The 21064-nt window shown below is 35.5% G+C and overlaps 1 protein-coding gene across 9 annotated transcripts in view; it reads left to right on the top strand.

The window, feature by feature from the left end:
* Positions 1 to 21064, top strand: part of DENND4A (DENN domain containing 4A) — a 128951-nt gene that overhangs the window by 60056 nt on the left and 47831 nt on the right. For all 9 annotated transcript variants that reach the window (XM_047767107.1, XM_047767106.1, XM_047767111.1 and 6 more), the window contains 9 exons: positions 294 to 463; positions 1275 to 1516; positions 4760 to 4826; positions 6976 to 7034; positions 9748 to 9892; positions 10153 to 10328; positions 13866 to 13966; positions 16788 to 17006; positions 18578 to 18723. In XM_047767107.1, coding sequence (XP_047623063.1) covers positions 294 to 463; positions 1275 to 1516; positions 4760 to 4826; positions 6976 to 7034; positions 9748 to 9892; positions 10153 to 10328; positions 13866 to 13966; positions 16788 to 17006; positions 18578 to 18723 — 1325 coding nt within the window. The remainder of the gene's footprint in view (positions 1 to 293; positions 464 to 1274; positions 1517 to 4759; positions 4827 to 6975; positions 7035 to 9747; positions 9893 to 10152; positions 10329 to 13865; positions 13967 to 16787; positions 17007 to 18577; positions 18724 to 21064) is intronic.

Below are 21064 nucleotides of genomic sequence, written 5' to 3'. Positions count from 1 at the left end.
CAAAATGAATTTTTAGGAGTGTATTTGTGTATATTTCTTCAGAATAATCTTTTCTTGTTTGCCTTATTAACCTTTGTGGATGAAACTTAATAAATACTAAGCAGTTACTATGAATAGTTTGATTATTAAAATCTATATGAATCCTACTAAAGCATTCAGAGTTACTTGGGGAACATATATGTAATGTTTTGGTCTTCCAAATGTGTTAAATAATAAAGCATTTCAGCATCATTCAAATTATGGGCACCTAAATTCGAGAGATGATGAGCTAATAGTTATTATTGTTTTTATAGGTTTGATTTGTAGATATCCTCAAGAAGATTATGAGTCATTCTCACTTCCAGAATCTGTTCCCCTATTTTGTTTACCTATGGGTGCAACTATTGAATGTTGGCCATCAAATAGCAAATATCCTCTCCCTGTATTTTCTACGTTTGTGTTAACTGGAGCTTCAGCTGAAAAGGTACTATAAGTTTAATAAATGAGATCTGCAAATTTCTTGTACATTTTCAAGTCTTAAGTTCTATATAGTACAAGGAATAATTTTTAAAAAACTGTTTAAATTTAATCTTCTGTACACATCTCTTCCACTTTGTTAAAATAACTATATCCAGAGACATAGGAAAAGAGGATTTTCATTCTGTTCCATATACCTAAATACTTTTTTTGTGAATATGGTGAAAGTTTTTTTCATCATCAAATGGTGACCCTTCATTGCTTTATTTTCTGTGTTACAGAAGCTTTGAAAGTAATAAAAGACATTATTAAATAGTCAGTGCTATTTAGAATCATAAATTGTTATAGTTGGAATGGACTTTGGAAAGTATCTAGTCTAATGTCCTCATTTTATATATTGGGAAATTGAGTTCTGGAGAAATTCAGTGAATTGCCTGAGGTTGAGATTTGTATTTCCTTATCTAAAATTCTGTCCCACTCTCTACTGATTATTTTCAATCATTTTTTGTAGAAAATATTGATACAACTGCTTTTACTCTTTACAGAATGAATAAAATTTAATTAAAACACCTCCTTTTTCAATAATAAGGAGACATGAAAGTAGCATTTGTAGTTTTGTTGTTATTGTTGTTTCATGTGTACTTCAAGAAAGCAAGAGTGATAATTCTTCACCACTGTGATTTTTGGTACCTGGAACCCTACTTGACCCCTAGGCATATATTGGCTCATAATAGTTCATCCATTAAATATTTAACTAGTGATGTAATTGGAATAAATAATATAAAGTATGTTTATTAAATATATTACTTGCTTTCCAGGTCTATGGTGCTGCTATTCAGTTTTATGAACCATACTCTGAGGAGAATCTCACAGAAAAACAGAGGTTTCTTTTGGGTTTAGCATCATCATCAGATGAGAAGTCTGATAGTTCCAAAACAATCCACACTAATAAATGCATCTGTCTTCTTTCTCACTGGCCTTTTTTTGATGCATTCAGGAAGTTTCTGACTTTTCTATATCGTTATTCCATCTCTGGACCTCATGTCCTTCCAATTGAAAAGTAAGTTAGAAACCTTCTTGGTTCAAAATTTGGAAGCTCTTTCCATTATATGTTGTATATTTGTGCTAATAACTGAGTAGCTTTTATTAGGATACTAGATTTTTCAAGAGAAAAAAGAGAGTTTGGTTGATTCAATGTATTTCTCTATTATACTTAGAGCTTTGTTATCTTAGATAATTTTAACTAACAAAAAGAAATAAATGTTTCATTTTTTGATGCTCTTGTGAAGTTTGGAGATCCTTATTAAAGTTTTTGGGGCAGGTTTTATAATTCTTATTTTACCTATAATATGTGTTTGTTATGAACCTTTAAAAATATTTCCTTACTATAAAAATAGTAAGGATCATGAGTTTAAAGGAAAAATTAGATTTTTTCATTCTTTTTAAAAATTTAGTGATTTACTTTAAGACCACTAAAACAATAATTTTTTTTTTTTGGTCTTTTTGCCTTTTCTAGGGCTGCTCCCACGACATATGTAGGTTCCCAGGCTAGGGGTCGAGTCAGAGCCATAGCCGCCAGCCTACATCACAGCCACAGCAATGCCAGATCTGAGCCACATCTGCGACCTACACCACAGCTCATGGCAACGCCAGATCCTTAACCCACTGAGCAAGACCAGGCATCGAACCCGAAACCTCATCTTTCCCAGTCGGATTCGTTAACCACTGAGCCATGATGGGAACTCCTACAATAATCTTAAATGCAGTAAAATCCAATGAAAATGAGACCCAAACATCAACACTATTTGACTATTGTTTATTTTATACCTTCCATCACTTAAGCTTGTTTGTGTTCTTAGGTAGAATTCTCTGACTCTAATAACAGTTGAAAGTGATAGAATTATCATAAGAACATTCAGTGTACTATATTACCCTTTAGTTTTTCCTTGCATTTTTCTGTATTCTTACTCAGCAGTTCTCAAATTCTTTGGTCTCAGGACCACTTCATACTCTTAAAAATGAGAACCCCAAAGACCTTTTCTTTATGTGTTATATCTGTCAATATTTACTGTATTAGAAATTAAAACTGAGAACTTAAAAAATGTTGGTTAATTTATTTTTAAAAGGATAAACCCATTACATGTTAACATAAATATATATATTTTGGAAAAATAACCATTTCTCGAAGTAAACAAACAAAAAATTAGCAAGAAGAGTGATATTATTTTATGTCTTTTGCACATCTCTAATGTTTGGCTTAATTGAATATGGTAAAAAAAAAAAAGAAAAAAAAACAAAAAGAAAGTATATAGCTAGGTCCTCATATATGCTTGTGCATTCAGTCTGTTGTAATATGTGTTGTTTGGGTTGAAGTAAATGAAAAAACCTAGCCTCATGCAAATGTGTAGTGAAAAAGAGGGGGCATTTGAATAGCCTTTTTAGAAAATTGTGGATTTCTTTTTTGACACTGCATCAGAACTTGACAAGTGGAATTTACTTATAGTTTATTCGCAATATGAAATCTAAAACTTTAGTGATGAACTTTTTTTTTTCTGTTACATTAAGATCTATTGGTCTCTCTCAAGCTCTATAAGTTATTTTTCTTATAGCAATAGGCTCACTTTGTTCATTTTAATATAGAAAATATATGCTGAAAACCCAACATTCGATAACCTTAACTTGTCAGTTGTTCTTTCAAGGAAAATTGGCATTCTGTGGGGGGAAAAAAAAGCGAATTCACTCACAACTCAGTCACAGCAAGACAAACATTGTACTCCTGTATGTAGCAGAAGTGCTTTATACATTCTTCCCCTTTCATCACACAGAGTACTTTTAAAAGTGTACACTTCTGGGTCAAAATGTAATAAAATTAATAGTATTTGCTGCTTCATCTAAGGCATTCTTAAATGAAACTGAAGACAGCAACCATTAATACAGTTTAGTGCCACTGCCTTGATTCATAGTAAGGTGAAGCAGTTTTACCCACAATGTTTTTACAGCATCACTGCAAGTATCAACGCAGTGAAAAAGGTAAAAGATGTCTTTTAAAAAAAAATAATTTTGGAGTTCTCATCATGGCTCAGTGGAAACGAATCCAACTAGGAACCATGAGGCTGAGGGTTTGATCCCTGGCCTCGCTCAGCAGGTTAAGGATCCGGCATTGCCATGGGTTGTGGTGTAGGTCGCAGATGCGGCTCAGAGCTGGCATTGCTGTGGCTGTGGTGTAGCCCAGCAGCTCTAGCTGCGATTAGACCCCTAGCCTGAGAACCTCCATGTGCTGCAGGTGCGGCCCTAAAAAGCAAAATTAATTAACTAATTAATTAATAATTTTCACCTTGCAGGTCCTCCCTGAATGGGTCTTGGGGATCTTTAGGTATTCATGGAACACACTTTGTTTTCTGCTAGTCTCACTACTTCACATAATGCAAGCAGATGTGTGTCCGCTGGAACTTATTCCCCTTATCTTTTTTTTCCTCCTGATATTGCAAGTATTTTAATGGTGGAAACTGGCAGTGTATGCCTTTTTTAAAAATTATTCCCTACATTTCTGTCAGTGTTTTATATATAGCAGACAGTCAAAACATGTTTGTAAAATTAATAATTTTTTCTTCTGATGTTTTCTATCCAGTTGAAATTATCTCCATTCTGAAATTAAGGTGTTTTTGAAATAGTTGAAAAGTGATATAGAAATAAAATAACTCATTCCTTTAAAAAAAAAAAGATTTTTTTCACTATTGTTGCTTTTTTCCTTTTCCATAGTGTTTTTTTAAAAAAATCTAGCTTTTTATCTGTTTTCTTCTGGGAAAAAAGCCATAAAATCAGTAATAGAATTTTTTAACCTATTATTAATACAAAGTATATTGTTCATGTTTTAGAAACAGTTATACTCTTTCATTTCTCTGAAGTACTCAATGGTTGTTTCACTGTTAAAATACGAGCTATTGACCAAAAAGTATATGGCAATGCAAGGATTAGTTTCTTTGGTAGTGTTCACCTCTCTGATACATTGTTATCTTCTTGGGGAGAGGTAAAAGTTAAAATGGCCTTTGAGACATTAATAACACAAACATTGTTGAATGTGAGAAAGTATTAATATGAAAAGTTATTGGGCTTAGAAGCAACTTTAATGGGACAAATGATTTTTGGTGGTTGTTTGTTCACTTGTTTTTGTTGTAGCAGGGATTTCGCAATTATAGGTACACAGAGCTTTTAACTCAACTTGGACTTGTGGTGACATGTTGACCTTTATAGCATATAGTATTCACTTTGGAATCAATTGGATTTTTGTTTGTTTGTTTTTAAGGCATATTTCTCATTTTATGCATAAAGTTCCTTTTCCATCTCCTCAGAGACCACGGATTTTAGTTCAGGTAAGATTTTTTTTTTTTTGTCTTTTGTCTTTTGAGGGCCGCACCTGTGGCATATGGAAGTTCCCAGGCTAGGGAAAATCAGAGCTTTAGCTGCCAGCCTACACCACAGGCACAGCAACACGGGATCCGAGCCATATCTGTGACTTATACCACAGCTCGTGGCAATACTGGATCCTTAACCCACTGAGTAAGGCCAGGGATCGAACCCACAACCTCACAGTTCCTAGTCGGATTCATTTCTGCTGCGCCATGATGGGAACTGCAAGATTTTCTTTATATAAGTGCTCTGTTCAATGGTAATTGACTCTGTCAAAACATAACATGAGAATAACAATTTTATATGGGGAAATAATTAAGTGAAATCAAAGAGAGCCAGAACGGAGTTCCCGTTGTGGCGCAGTGGAAACAAATCTGACTAGCATCCATGAAGACACAGGTTTGATCCCTGACCTTGCTTAGTGGGTTAAGGATCCGGCCTTGCCATGAGCTGTGGTGTAGGTCGAAGACGCAGCTCGGATCTGGCGTTGCTGTGGCTGTGGTGTAGGCCAGCGGCTTCAGCTCCAATTGGACCCCAGTCTGGGAACCTCCACATGTCGCGGGTGCAGCCCTAAAAAGACAAAAAAAAAAAGAGAGAGAGCTCCAGATACTATTTTATGTTGGAGTTTGGGCCCTTATGGTTTTATTAAGTGCTTCCCAGACAGACATCTAAGGTTGCCTTAACTTAAATCAAGCATTGCAGACTGAAAGAGGTAGACAGCAGTAGACATTTTGAACCCGTAAAAAGAGACTTCTTTCCCTAAATTTGTTCTAGGTATTTGAAAGTCTGTCCCTTGGCACTTACTCTCTAAGTTAAATATATTAGAATAGATAAAAGAAAATGTTGTGTGTTTTCATGTATTGTAGGATGGATTGCTCATATGGTTCAAATAGGTGAAAGTTTAAAGTGAACATAAATTATTGTCGCCATCTCTTTTCCCAGTTGACTTTCTCTTTCCTCTCTTGTTTATGTTTCTTTTCTGTTTGCACTTTTTTTTTTTTTTTTGGTCTTTTTTCTAGGGCTGCACTCATGACATATGGGCATATGGAGGTTCCCAGGGTAGGGGTCTAATTGGAGGCTGTAGCCACCAGCCTACACTACAGCCACAGCAGCACAGGATCCAAGCCACATCTGTGACCTATACCACAGCTCAGGGCAATGCTGATCCTTAACCCACTGAGCAAGGCCAGGGATTGAACCCGTGTCCTCATGGATGTTTGTTGGGTTCATTAACTGCTGAACTATGACGGGAACCCCTAATCATCATTTTTGAAGTGATTTATATAGTGAAAACATTTCATGTATTATCACTGTATGTACCTTATTGTATTTATCACAGCCGTTGAGTATCATTCAAAATTAGAAATCATTTGGCAAATAGGTATTTATAAATTTGTGTAAATATGCATGAATTTAAAAAGTAGTTTAAAATAATTATATTATTACATTGATACAGATAAAATGCCTAGAAAATATATTTTTGATAAGTTTTATAAATATCCTGCATGTGCACATCTCATTCCTCTCTTAACATCTAGGTATTTAGTGCCAGAATATATATAGCACACTCAGTATAAATACACATAAAAGATTTGTTTTATAGCAGAAGTTGGCAAGTTTTTTCTGTTGAGAATCAAACAGTAAATATTACAGTCTTTACAGGCCATGCTTGAAACTACTCAGTTCTGCTTTCATTGCACAAAAGCAGCTATAGATAACTCATAAACAAAAGTGCATGACTGTGTTTTTAATAAGACTTTATTTATAAAGACAAATGGCCTCTGGATTTGCCCCTGAGGCCATAGGTTTGCTAACCCTGGTTTTATAGTATTAAATGAATAATTTAGTCTTTAAATACATATTTATTAAAATGGCATCAGGGAAATGTTGAGGAACTTAAGAGATAGGATTCAGAGTAGGAAGAGTTAGAAGAGTTCAGTCATCAGGAAGTATTTTTCAGTGTCTTAGTAAGTAATGTAGACAGTTCCTATACTGTGGTGAATAGGAATATTGAAACTTTATGGGCATCATCTATGTATTTTTTTTAATGGAAGGTGGTGGTTTAAAGTTGACCTTTATATTTCAAGTACTTTATTTTGAATCTTCTTTCAGTTATCACCACATGATAGTCTGATTCTCAGTCAGCCTGTTTCTTCACCTCTTCCACTAAGGCAAGTAAAACTTTGTGTTTCTCTAAATGTAGTGTGAGATAAAGTAACATTCAAGTATTTTCTCTCTTTTCCTAGATAAAATTGCAGATGTTGATGGGCATACTTATTATTTAATTGTTTCTTATCTAAATTTCCTTTACTTAACATTTAGTCTGAAGTTCTTAAAGAAAATAGAAAAACTTTTTTTTTTTTTTTGTCTTTTTGCTATTTCTTTGGGCCACTCCCACGGCATATGGAGGTTCCCAGGCTAGGGGTCAAATCAGAGCTGTAGCCACCGGCCTACGCCACAGCCACAGCAACTCGGGATCTGAGCTGTGTCTGCAACCTACACCACAGCTCCTGGCAACGCCGGATCCTTAACCCACTGAGCAAGGCCAGGGATCAAACCCGCAACCTTATGGTTCCTAGTTGGATTCGTTAACCACTGCGCCACGATGGGAACTCTAGAAAACAGAAAAACTTTTACAAAAGTGCTTGGTATTTTGTGTATCCATTTATTATGATCAAGTATGTACAGTTACAAAAATAGGTATATATTATATAGATTATGAAAACAGTTGTTTTAGCTTTAAATATCCTTTGAAGAACATTCAAATGCAGTTAATTTTAAATTTAATCCCCAGATAAAAAGATACTTATAAGTACTAAACCATGGAATGGAACAACGTATTTCATCACCTTGAAAGTTCAGAGATTATGAAATATGTTTTTTCTAAAGTATCATTTCTTGAAATTTAATTAGCTGTGTAATTTTTCTAGCAGGGAAATAGTTACAATATAATTAAGTTATTTTGTAGCACATTCCTAAGGGATACCAGCTGCTATCTTTGACATTCATTTTGTAGGAATTGCAGATTATTTCGTCACCAGGTCTTGGCCCAGAGTGATCAATGTTTTCTTAACCTTTGTTTGAGTTGAAAATAAACTAGAAGTACTGACTGAGACTATATAAAAATTATTCTAAATTACCCAAGGAGCTTTTGTTTTTCGGTAATGGCTATATTAATACATAATTCACATACCATGCAATATATTCAGTTGAATTTTATAATTTAATGATTATATTCACCAAGTTCTACAACTATCACTATAATCAATTTTAGAACATTTTCATCCAAAAAAAAAAAACCTGGTACCCTTTGACAGTTACCCTTCCTTATTCTTCCTCTCCTTATGTATGCAAGCACTAACCACTAATCTACTTCTTTCTCTACAGGTTTGACTATTCCAGATGTTTCAGATAAAGTGTGGCCTTTTGTGTTTGATTTATTTCACTTAGCATAATGTTTCCAATGCTCATCCATGTTATAGCATGTAGCAGTTCTTCATTCCTTGTATTTCCAACAAGTATTTTAGTGTATGGATGTACCATATTTTACTTATCCATTTATCAGTTAACAGAAATTTGGGTTGTTTCTACTTCTCAGCTACTATGAATAATGCTGCCGTGAATATGCACAGGTTTTTTTTGTGGACATATGTTTTCATTTCTCCATAAGATTATTAGTTTTGCTTTATTTTAAAAAGTTAGTTTAGGAGTTCCTGTTGTGGCTCAGTGGAAGCAAATCTGACTAGTATCCATGAGGACGCAGGTTTGATCCCTGGCCTCACCCAGTGAGTTAAGGATCCAGCTTTGCCATGAGCTGTGGTGCAGGTCACAGATGCAGCTGGGATTTGACGTTGCTATGGCTGCAGCATGGGCCAGGGGCTACAGCTCGGATTTGACCCCTAGCCTGGAAACCTCCATATGCCACAAGTGTTGCCCTAAAAAGACAAATAAATAAATAAATAAATAAGTTAATTTGGAGTCGCATTGCGGCTCAACGGGTTATGAACCCAACTAGTATCCATAAGGATGAAGGTTCTGTCCCTGGCCTCACTCAGGGGGTTAAGGATATGGCGTTGCCATGAGCTGTGGTGTGGGTTGCAGATGCAGCTCAGATCCTACGTTGTTGTGGCTGTGGTGTGGGCCGACAGCTATAGCTCCGATTGGACTCCTATCCTGGAAACTTCCATATGCTGCAGGTGCAGCCCTAAAAAGAAAAACAATAAAAATTTAAAAGTTAATTTAATGAAGGCAGTTATTTAGCATTATAAAGATGAAACGCTGTTGGCTTAATGAATCATTTACTTCGTTAATCCATTCTGCCATGCAGAATGTCTAAGTTTTGGTTATTAATTTGCTTTGTATGTATATATAATCACTCAGTAGCTCTTGATATTAGTATCATCATGGCGGTAGTAAAGATAATCTAGCTATTTATAAATCCAAATTTTAAGATTTATATTTACCTTAAGGAAGTTGGGGGTGTAAGTCTCGTAGTTTTTCTGCTAATTACAGATGAGCCATGTTAGGAAAAAATTTCCATTACATGATTTGCTTTCAACCAAAGCATCCCTCTTATAAACTGATTTCTTTATTTGAACACTATTTACATGGTGGATCATTTTATATAGAATGAAGCATATGAGTTTTCATTTTCCATATTGAATACAATGCAGAAGAGTTGAATGATTTCAAAACCTCATAAATCTTCAGTGTTTTCATAGTGTATTTCTGATGCAGTGTTTTCCCTACATAAGCGCAACAGTCGTGTTTAAGTTGAATATATAATATGAATCCTATCCTGATAGGAACTTTTTTCATTACTTTGCATAATGAGGTATTCATATCTTTATGTATTTAACTATACATTTTTATTCAAATCGACAGCGGTGGCAAGTTTTCAACACTACTTCAGAATTTAGGCCCTGAAAATGCTGTGACACTATTGGTGTTTGCGGTAACCGAACATAAGATTCTCATTCATTCCTTACGGCCTTCGGTACTTACTAGCGTGACAGAGGCATTAGTGTCTGTGAGTATCAGTCTCTTCTTGGCAATTAGTTTTCTTTTAAACCTAATTATTAATATACTTTAATATAATTTAAAGCTATTTTAATGCTTAAGTAAAAGCCAGCAAGTAGTAAGTTTTAATTTTCTAATCATTAATACTAGTTGTAATTATTTAACAAGCATTAGTCTACTTTAGGTATAGATATTTAAAAGACAGTTTTTTGTGCTAGTGAATTATGCTTCAATGTCAAACAGCTAAATATTCTCTTTTATTTATCCAAGATGATTTTCCCTTTCCACTGGCCATGCCCCTATGTTCCTCTCTGCCCACTGGCTTTAGCGGATGTCTTGAGTGCACCATGTCCATTCATAGTAGGAATTGATTCAAGATACTTTGATCTCTATGACCCTCCACCTGATGTTAGTTGTGTTGACCTAGATACCAACACCATTTCTCAGTAAGTACGTTTTAGTGATTCTACATCCAGCAATTTACAACTTCGTAGTGTATGTATGTAACTGTATATTTTATGAATGCCACTAACTAGAATTATTTTGATTTATACTGTTTTAATATTTGGGGTTTTTTTTAAACCATCTTTGAATCAGTTCTTACTGTACTTTGATGGGATAGATTTAGGATATTAGAGATGGTTTTCATTCTCAGATATGTAAATATTTAATAAGCATTATAATTTTATGCTTATTTGGAAATTTATATAAGAAATGAAGGGATTTCATAATTTTCTCTCTCTTTATTGGAATAATATTTAAGTTGTAACTACTGGAAATAGATACTTACAGCTTTTTTACAATTCGGTGCCTTTCTTGTACCCCTTATTTTCAGTTTAATCATACTTAAACTCTTTAGGGAATAGGAAATTGATGTAATACCACATTGCATCTACAGAACATACTTAAAATAACTGCAAGTTAACCTTATCAAAAGCCCCAAAGCTAGTATACCTTTTACAATTTAAATATGTATTTGTGAAATAGGTTTTCCCCCATTTTAAATGTTTCCTATTAGAACCTTTTGATTTAATTCTGAAATCTTAACATTAATTCTCCTCTTGTTATATGTCAAAACCTGAAGTGCCTAAACCATCAGAAAAGTTTAGCAAAAAATAATTATCTTTTATAAGGCATGAATGCTATCAAAAGCCTAACCAAGAAAGTATGGGGTGTACTTTGGTATTAAAACCATTTTATATATGGGATGGAAAGCATCAAGATTCTTACCATAAACATTTCATTCTTTACCAGAAATGTTTAATTCTTCAAATATTTGGAATCCCTGCTGTAACTCACTAGGTTGGTGATCCTGCTTGTCTCTATGGTGGCACCAGTTCAGTCCCCGGCACAGTGCAGTGGGTTAAGGATCCATAGTTGCTGCAGCTGTGGCATAGGTTGCAGCTACGGCTTGGATTCAGTCCCTGACCTGGAAACTTCCATGTGTCTTCGGTGCAGCAGAAAAAGAAAAAGAAAAAAAATCTCTCTTTTTTTGGCCAGTTATTGATGTTACATGACATAATGTTTTTTAAAAATTGAAATTTAGGGTGGTAAATGAGTATACACTACTTATTATAGTAATAAATTACATTTTTCCTCTTTTTATACTTTTCCTCAATTTTTTAAAATATTTTTTTCATATTATTTTATCTTTCTGTTTTGATCACTAATGAGTTAAAGAATCAAAAGTAAGTTGATTGCACCAATCAGTGGTCTTCCTTCTTGGTCTTAACACTCTTCCAAACCATTGGGAGGACTAAACTAGTGAACTAACAGTTTTCTACTTTCCTTCACCCAGAATTTCTAGACCCTCAACCTGAAATTTGGAAGAAAAATTCTGAGTATGAAATTTGTGGTTTCCTTTTCTCTTTTCTGACTCATCAGTACATAGAGTAAAGAATATATTATGAATGTCGAGAAGTTTCTGAAGAAAGGGAAGTTAATATCTGATATGTACTATGCATAAAGCTGTATGCATAGCCTAAGTTACTGCATATTATTCTCTGGTTTTTGTTTGTTTCTTTGTTTGTTTGTTTTAGGGCTGTACCTGCAGCATATGGAGGTTCCCAGGCTAGAGGTTGAATCGGAGCTACAGCTGTCGGCCTACGCCAGAGCCACAGCAACGCCAGATCCAAGCCGTGTCTGCAACTTAGACCACAGCTCACAGCAACACCGGATCCTTAACCCACTGAGCGATGCCAGGGATCAAACCCACAACCTCATGGTTACTAATCTGATTCGTTTCTGCTGTGCTGCAGTGGAAACTCCTATTCTCTGTATTTTGTAGGGTAGTTTTTACTAACTATTCTGATGTATAAGGAAACCATTACTTAGATTTTTAAGCGATTTATCCAAAGGCACATAACTTACACTTCCAGAACTGGTTTTGAAAACATAACTAATACTTTTGCCATGAATTATTGGCTAACTACTAATGGAGCTCACCATGACTAACAATGCAGACAGCTGTCATAGATCTAAACTCAGGTACTAGATAAAACTCTTCTCCCCAGCCAAGTTTTAGAATGATGATACCAAGGGCAAGAGGAGGAAATTATATAAGTACATAACAATAATTCTATGTAAGAAAATGATACCAAAGTATTACTCATTTATGCTGTAGACATCTCTTGAGTGCCCCACACCTCTCCTTTTTTTTTTTTTTTTTTTTTGGCTAGGCACTGGGGATAAAAAGGCAAACCAAATTCACTCCTTTCTCTTGAGTTGCTAATAATCTAGTCTAGCAAGGTAGGCATGCACACAATGAGATAAGGCACAGGGGGGAGTACTGAGTTTGAAAGTTTTAGCAAGAAAATAATTAGAAAGTGTTTCTACATTGTGTTCCCACTGTAATACAGGATTCCATAGTCCTGATCACATTATAAATGAAATAAAACCTTACAGCAGGATATCTGCAATTTGACCCTGCCCTGTCTGTATTTTTATTCTCATTTGTGGAAAGATAGGGTGGATTCCAAGACAGTTATTCTTTGTCAGCTTAAGCTTTCCCGTCCACTCTTTTTTTCTTTGTTTAGTTTTGAAAGTGATATTTGCCCTTTTTGTTCTGTGGAAAGTTTAGGGAACATTTTTAAAAAAAGTTCAACAAGTTCATTTGTGCACCTGTGCTATGTTGTTGTCTTTGGTGGTTAGAACATGAGTTATTTACTTTTCTTCTTTTTCTATACATTTTTCAAGTTTCCTAAAATGAGTGTTTATTGCTTTTAAAATAGAAAAAGCATTTACCAAATAATAGAGAATGGGAATCAACAAGGTTATAGTTAAGTCCAAAAGCTTTGATGTGTTTTATTACCGTGCTCTTTTCTTCTCCTACTCCTGATATAAAGAGCAACTGTATTGTAATAGTGTAATAAAGGAAATTATAGGAGTTCATCATAGAAGCAAAAATATTACTCTCAAGCAGATATCCTCTTTTGTAGTTATAACGGTATTTTGGAATGTTATACTTTATTCAAATAATCTAATAGAGTATTTCTTTTCTGAAAGAAAAAAACAATTTTAATTATATGTTTAGGAAACTAAAAAATTAAATATTTGATATACTAAAGTATTTTGATAAACTTTATGGATCATAAGTTCATTGAAAGGTTTCTATAGTGCCTTTTTTTGAATTTATAAGAAAAACTCTCCTAATAGAATTTTCCCAATATTTAGGTTTCTAAAGGCTCTTAAATTAGTTTATGAGTAATGACCACCACATTAAGTTTTACAGTGATTTGCATGATTCCAATTCAAGTGGAATTGACTCAGTATAAACATAATTATAAATTTTTGAGCTATATTTAATACATGGTTACACTCTCACATAAATTAATTTTTAAATATTAAACACTCCAATTTACCCCTGCAGTATTTTTCTCCTGTTAACTAGGATATTTCTCTTTTCCTCTCATATAAATAAAAGGTATATGCCCACCCTAAGAAGTTAATCTGATAAATATATTATTGTTGTCATTTAATCTCAGAACTGGTGACAAGAAAAATGTAGCCTGGAAAATACTTCCAAAGAAACCATGTAAAAATCTGATGAACACACTGAATAATTTGCACCAGCAATTGGCAAAATGTAAGTGTTTAACTTAATTAAAGGAAGTAATTAAATTCAAAGAAAGAACTCCAATTACTTTGCCTTACTTGTACAAGGTTGATGTCTATCTATAGGAAAGTATTTTTACAATCTTAAAGGCAAATGAGTATTTTTTGGGGGGGGGGAGAGGGGGATATGAGTGGTCATTTGTTCTTATTTAATTACTCAATGATTTTTGTTTCATTTATAGTTGTACAATGATCATCACAACCAAATTTTATAGCATTTCCATCCCAAACCCCCAACACATCCCCCTGCCCTCCCAAACTGTCTCATTTGGAAACCACAAGTTTTTCAAAGTCTGTGACTCAATATCTGTTCTGTAAAGAAGTTCATTTAGATTCCACATGTAAGTGATAGCATTTGATGTTGGTGTCATCTGACCGACTTCACTTAGCATGATAATTTCTAGGTCCATCCATGTTGCTGCAAATGCCATTAATTATTTCCTTTTAATGGCTCACATTCCATCGTGTATATGTACCACATCTTCTTTATACATTCCGCTGTTGATGGGCATTTAGGTCGTTTCCATGTCTTGGCTGTTGTATAGAGTGCATCTTGATGTGGCCTCCTCTTTGTCATCTGGAGTGGGGTATCTTTTTGAAAGTTTCCAGTCCATTTGGTTGAAGTAATTTTGTTGTTTTTATGAGAGAAGGTGAGCTCCAGTCCTTCTGTTCCACCATCTTAATCCCATCTCTCAAGGCAAATGAGTAGTTAAGCAAAACTTCTTAGAAGCTGAATGGGAGATTTTTTTTTTTGTCTTTTGTCTTTTGTCTTTTTATGGCTGCACCCACGCATATGGAGGTTCCCAGACTAGGGGTTTAATCGGAGCTGCTGCCGCTGGCCTACACCACAGCCACAGCAATGTGGGATCCGAGCCCTGTCTGCAACCTACACCACAGCTCACGGCAACGCCGGATCCCTAACCCACTAAGCGAGGCCAGGGATTGAACCTACAACCTCATGGTTCCTAGTCGGATTCATTAACCACTGAGCCATGATGGGAACTCCGGGAGATTTATTAAGTTTATATTTTACATCATAACAAAATTCAAAAAGAGATTAAGGTGATTATTTTCAGATACCATGGAAAAAACAGTGGTTTCCACTGGTATTTTTTTTTTCATACATAGAACAGAAAGTTAGTTTTGAAAATCTAAGACAGGTGGTTTAAATTACATTAGAAAATGCTGATGAGAAAATACTGATGATTTCAGTGGGATAAGAGTGTGGCCATATGCTTTTCACCTTCAGGAGATCTTAATGCTGTGCTTACCTCAAATAATTTGAAAATGGAAGCTTGCTAAAAGCATTAGGAAATTAATTAAAGTGAAAATTGATTAGGATTTCAGGTCAAAGCTTATATAAGAGTATCTGGATAGTGAACCAAAATTACCGATAAGAGGAATTAAGACTTCACTTATCTAGTCGTCTTGGTATTTTATTACAATAGTCCATTCAGGGTCTATAATTTAATACTTAATTGTATTAAAAATGGTCAGTAATGGTGTAGCAATATTTGAAGTTCTCATTTATGTATTAGGTAAAATGTAAACAAGAGAGGTGGCCTACATCCTCAAGGGTACCTACAGAATAGTTGGAAATAGATACGGAAAAAGACAGTGTTTACAAAGTAAACCTTACAACAAGTAGCTAATTCAGAAGTGGCTTGTAAGTATTGGGGTATGAAAAAAATGATATCAAATAGAACAAAATTTTTTTTCTAATTTTTTTAATTTTTTGTCTTTTTGTATTTTCTAGGGCCCCACCAGCGGCATATGGAGGTTCCCAGGCTGAAGCCGCCAGCCTACGCCAGAGCCACAGCAGTGTGGGGTCCTAGCTACGTCTGCGACCTACACCACAGCTCACGGCAACACTGGATCCTTAACCCACTGAGCGAGGCCAGGGATCGAACCCACAACCTCATGGTTCCTAGTAGGATTTGTTACCCACTGAACAATGATGGAAACTTCTCTTTTTTCTTTTTTGTCTTTTTAGGGCTTCATCCTTGGCATATATAGGTTCCCAGGCTAGGGGTTGAATTGGAGCTGTAGCTGCTGGCCTACGCTACAACCACAGCAACACTAGATCCGAGAAGCATCTGCGACCTACACCGCAGCTCACAGCAATGCTGGATCCTTAACCTGTTGAGTAGGGCCAGGGATTGAACCTGCATTTTCATGGATCCTAGTCAGATTCATTTCCTCTGAACCACCATAGGAACTCCCCCAAATTTTTTCTTATAAAACAAATTATGTACAGAATTTTATTTAAGCTAACTAGTTAATTGCTTTCTAAAAGTGCATGTGCTTCTTTTGAACAGCTAAAAAGTCCAGCAGCTTTTATAGCAATATTTAAATATTATTTAAATAAGTGAAATAGCCCATCCAGCTCTCCTGAAGAGCAGAATCTTAAAGCTTAAAACTACCAACTTAAGCAATACTGATAGCTAAGGATTATATATCACGTTACGGCTTCAGAGCACTTTCACATACATTCTTTTGTCTTTTAAGTATGAAGATAATAAGGTTGAGGGAGGTAGCTTGTTAGAGATCATGCAATTAATAAAGATGAAGCTAAGATTAAAAGAGTTGAAGTAGCTTGAGCCCTTTTGAAAACAAAACAAAGTTTTTTTCTTTCTAATTTGAGGTGTAATTAATATAGAGGACTGTACAAATTTAAGAAATACAGCATAATGACCTGACTTACATATACAAATAGATTTATAATTGATGCCATTATGAACATTAGTTTTGACAGTCTGGGGGAAAAACACTAACACTCTATTTCTTCACAGTGCAGCAGAGACCGAGAGATGATGGACTAATGGACTTAGCAATGAATGATTATGATTTTAATTATGGAAAGAGGTTGCACATGATAGATTTGGAAATCCAAGAGGCATTTTTGTGTTTCATGGCTTCTATTTTAAAAGGTTATAGATCATATTTAAGACCAATAACACAAGCCCCATCTGAGACAGCCACAGATGCAGCCTCGCTTTTTGCCCTACAAGGTGAGTGATTGTATAGTACTACAGTTTTCATATTATTGAACTTAACATTGTGATGATTCAGTTGCTTTCTGGGTTAGTAGCTCATATGTATCAAAATATATATTCAGGAGTATGTGGCTCTCAACTCAGTCGGTAATCCATTTCCATAGGACTAGTTATTTCTTGGGCACATTAGATATAATCCCATTAGCAAAATATGCAGAAGAGACTATTTTGAAATGTACAAAGCTTCCTAACCATGTACCACTACACTCTGCTGTGTCATGAGTGTGTTAAGATATTGACACTTTTAGCTTTCAGAGCAGCCAGGCAGTGTTGGGCAATCAGAGGAGCCTCTGGTTTGGGTACCTCCAGGCTGGAGCAGCCTCACTTGCTTTACTTCAGCCATTGCCACAAAGTAAAAGAAGGGTTGGGAAGCCCTAGAGTACAGTTTGTTTCATAATAAACATTTTTTTTCTTTTTAGGGCCACAGGTGCAGCATATGGAAGTTCTTAGGCTGGGGGTCGAATCAGAGCTGCAGCTGGCAGCCTACACCACAGCCACAGTAATGCCAGATCATTATCCTACTGAGTGGGGCCAGGAATTGAACCCATATCTTCATGGATACTAGTCAGGTTCGTTTTCGCCGAGCCACAACAGGAACTCCTCATAATAAATATTTACTTTCTTTTGTAGTATTTAACATTTGAAAGATAAAGTCATTTAATAAGCATGTATTGAGTGCCTCCAAATGCTGGGCATTGGGTATGTAATGGTTATGCAAAAGATGCATAGTCTCTGTCTCTCTCTCTCTCTCTCTCTCTCTCACACACACACACACACACACAGGAGACATGATTATTTCTTCCATGAAGCTTATAGTCAAGAAGATAAGCCATTTGAAAATAATATGAATGAACATTTGATTCACAACTTTAGATCACAGAAGGCCCTTCTGAGAAATTGACATATGAGCCATGATCTAAAAGATGAGTAGAAATAGCCGGGCAAAGGGAAATAGAAGATGTTTTATTATAGATAACAGTTTTTGCAGTGTTCCTGAGGCTGCTAAGAGTTTGAGTTCATGGGTACAAAAAAAAGGCCCACGTGTAGTGTAACTGAGCCTAGGGAGAAAGGTGAAGGGTGAAATTAGGAAATAAACTTTATTTCAGTAAAACACAAATGTAAATGAATACTAAAAGGGATATAACTCCTGCTTTGAAAAAGTCATATATACACATGATATTATGGAAGAGAGCACCTTAGGTGCACATAGCATGCAACACATTTGGGGGAGAAATAGCAATTTCTAAAATGCTTTCAAGTTTATTGATTCATGTGTAATCTTCAAGGTAATGAGGGGACAACAGAGACAGTTCTGGATGAGGGTTTGAAAGTTCTGGGTTCAAGTTCCTTTCCTATTGCTCTTTGGCAGATCACTTCCCCTTTCAGGGGTCTTCATTTCTTTTTTTACAAGACGGTAGGGTGGGGGGTATAGATAAGAGAGTTGATCTAGTGCCTTCTAGCTCCAAAACTCTGTGAATCTATAAATAATATTATATATTCTGACATTACAAATTTATGTTGAACAGCTTTTTTAAGAAGTCGGGACCGGTCACATCAGAAATTCTATAACATGATGACCAAAACACAAATGTTTATTCGCTTCATTGAAGAATGTTCTTTTGTCAGCGATAAAGATGCAAGCCTGGCATTTTTTGATGATTGTGTAGATAAAGTAAGTAATAATATGTCTAGAAGTACCTTAACTTATTTTGTGTGACTGTTATAAATATTATGAGTTACAGTTTCTATTTATATCATTTACTAGCTTTTAACAAAATCTAAATTAATTCTATTTTATCATTGACCCTTTATTATGAAAGTAGTTGGTGGCCTACTAGGTACTATACTTCACAACCTCTCAAGGGTGCCTTATAGGATTTTACTAAATCATGGGTTTTGTTTTAGCAACCAGGTCTATAACCCTGCCTGTCCACTTACAGACTATGAGAGTTTTGTCCAGGCCTCTGGCCCTCTAATTTCAGCATGCTTAATCTTCACCTCTCCTTTTGGTCGAAGGTGGATTGTCACACACTGAGAGTAGGTGTAGAACATAACATTTCACCTGAATATTCTACTGTTTGGGAGTGAGTTTGTAGCATAAATTAAATGCATTAATTCTACTATTTTGAATTCTTGGATGCGACCTTCCCTTCCTCATCCATCCTGCTGTCATTGAGTAGGATAGAGCAAGATGGGTATCCATGCTGGATAGAGAGGAGCTTGGGGGACAGTGGCCCAGAGGGAGGTGTCAAAACCTTAATAGAGTGAGGAAGGAGAAGCAGCCTAGCATGGAGTGTTGGAGCCCAAGCCAGGTGAAGGGAGCATCCATGCATGACCTTGCATGGAGGATCAGAGGACAAGAGTGTCCATGCTGGGGGACAGACTGTTTTGAGGGGTCAGAACCTAAACAGGATGCAGAGAGCAGCCATGCAAACGTGAGGATGGCACTGAATGTCAGAGTCTGAGCAAGGTGAGGAGAGGGTCCCAGGGGTAGGGGCAGCAATGGCGTGTCAAAGTTTGATGTGGATGAGGGAGATTCCAGCTTGGTGGAGGCAGGGGATTGGTGTGGAACGAGTTTTCAAAACAAATAAGGGTGAAGAAGTCATGTTCATAGAGGAGGAGTGGTGTTGGAGATGGGAGATTGTGACATAACAAGGTGATTGATCAAAGAACTAATTTTAGTACCAAATGTGTCTTATACAAATTATTTTCACCATGCAAGATGGAGTAGAAAAAAACACTACATTGGGAATCACAGCTTTGATCCCATCCCTCTACTTGTAACTTTAGTCATTTAGTCTTTCTGTGTTGTTTGCTTACCTATGTTTAAACAATTTTGTGAGTAGAGATCATTATCACTTCATATTTCACAGTGTTCAGAGTAGTATTGTTTGAACAACCAAGTAGGAAAAAAATCTGATGATTTTTATTCCAGTTCATAGATTAATAATTAGTTTGGCTGTATCATTTATGATGTAGAAATGTTGAACTTTGGAATGGCTTACACATGTGGAGAGCAGAAACAAGTCTAGAGCCTTGTGTATGGATTTACACCTTCCTTCAGATTAGAACACTTGAGGGATGATTGATGTAGAGAAATATTGTTTTTAGTGCTGATAGAGAATTAACAAGCTAAGATGCCCAGAAATAACCACCCTAGTCCTTAGGGAAAAGATGCATATATGCATTATTTGCTTAGAACTCATAATTCATTTTCCCATAGAAACACTGATATCTGTGGAGATTAGCTCTAGTTCAGATGATGCATGGTTACAGTGCTGTGCTAGAAATGTATTAAATTTCTTTTTGGTAGATTGACGTTCTAACCACATTTTTGGACATTTTGAAGTCAAAATTTATTGAAATATAATAAATAAATGCACCTTTGAAGTGTACAGTTGATAAGTTTTGGCAAATATAGATTTCCATATAACCAGGACTCCAAAACATACAACATTTCTGTTACCCCAGATGGGATATTGTTTTGGGAGTAAATTTTGAATAACCTATTTATAAACAGACTTTTAGACACCTGTCTTTTTCTAAGTTGAGCTTTGGCTGTATAGAGCTTTGAAATCTTGTTTATTTTGAGAAGTAATGTCATAGTGCCTTGATAGTTTTGTCTTCATTGTAACATTGTACTAAGAATGTGGTTTTCAGCATTTTAATCAGATTTTTAAGCTTGCCCTGTTTGGTGTTTATAAAGTTAAATATTAATAGAAAAAAACAAATAAATGGAAAGGTATGCTTTAAATAGAAAAGGTGTGCAGTGAATAGAAGAGTATGAGTTAAAGAATAATTTCTCTAAATCGTTTTTGTGCAGGAATAATTATGTTAGTTTTGTAAATAAAAATGGTGCTTTTTGACTAGCATGCATCTTGCAGGTTTTTCCTTTGTGGTACAGGGCTTCCAATGGTCATCTCTGTATTCGTTGAGCTTCCCTTGTCAACAGTGGCCTCCATTTGTGTAAGAGCTATTCCTTTTGCCAGCTTAATTAACTGAATCACGAGGGA

Source organism: Phacochoerus africanus, chromosome 2 (assembly GCF_016906955.1).
Source record: "Phacochoerus africanus isolate WHEZ1 chromosome 2, ROS_Pafr_v1, whole genome shotgun sequence".
NCBI lineage: Eukaryota > Metazoa > Chordata > Mammalia > Artiodactyla > Suidae > Phacochoerus > Phacochoerus africanus.
This window is presented reverse-complemented; position numbering and strand designations above follow the sequence as displayed.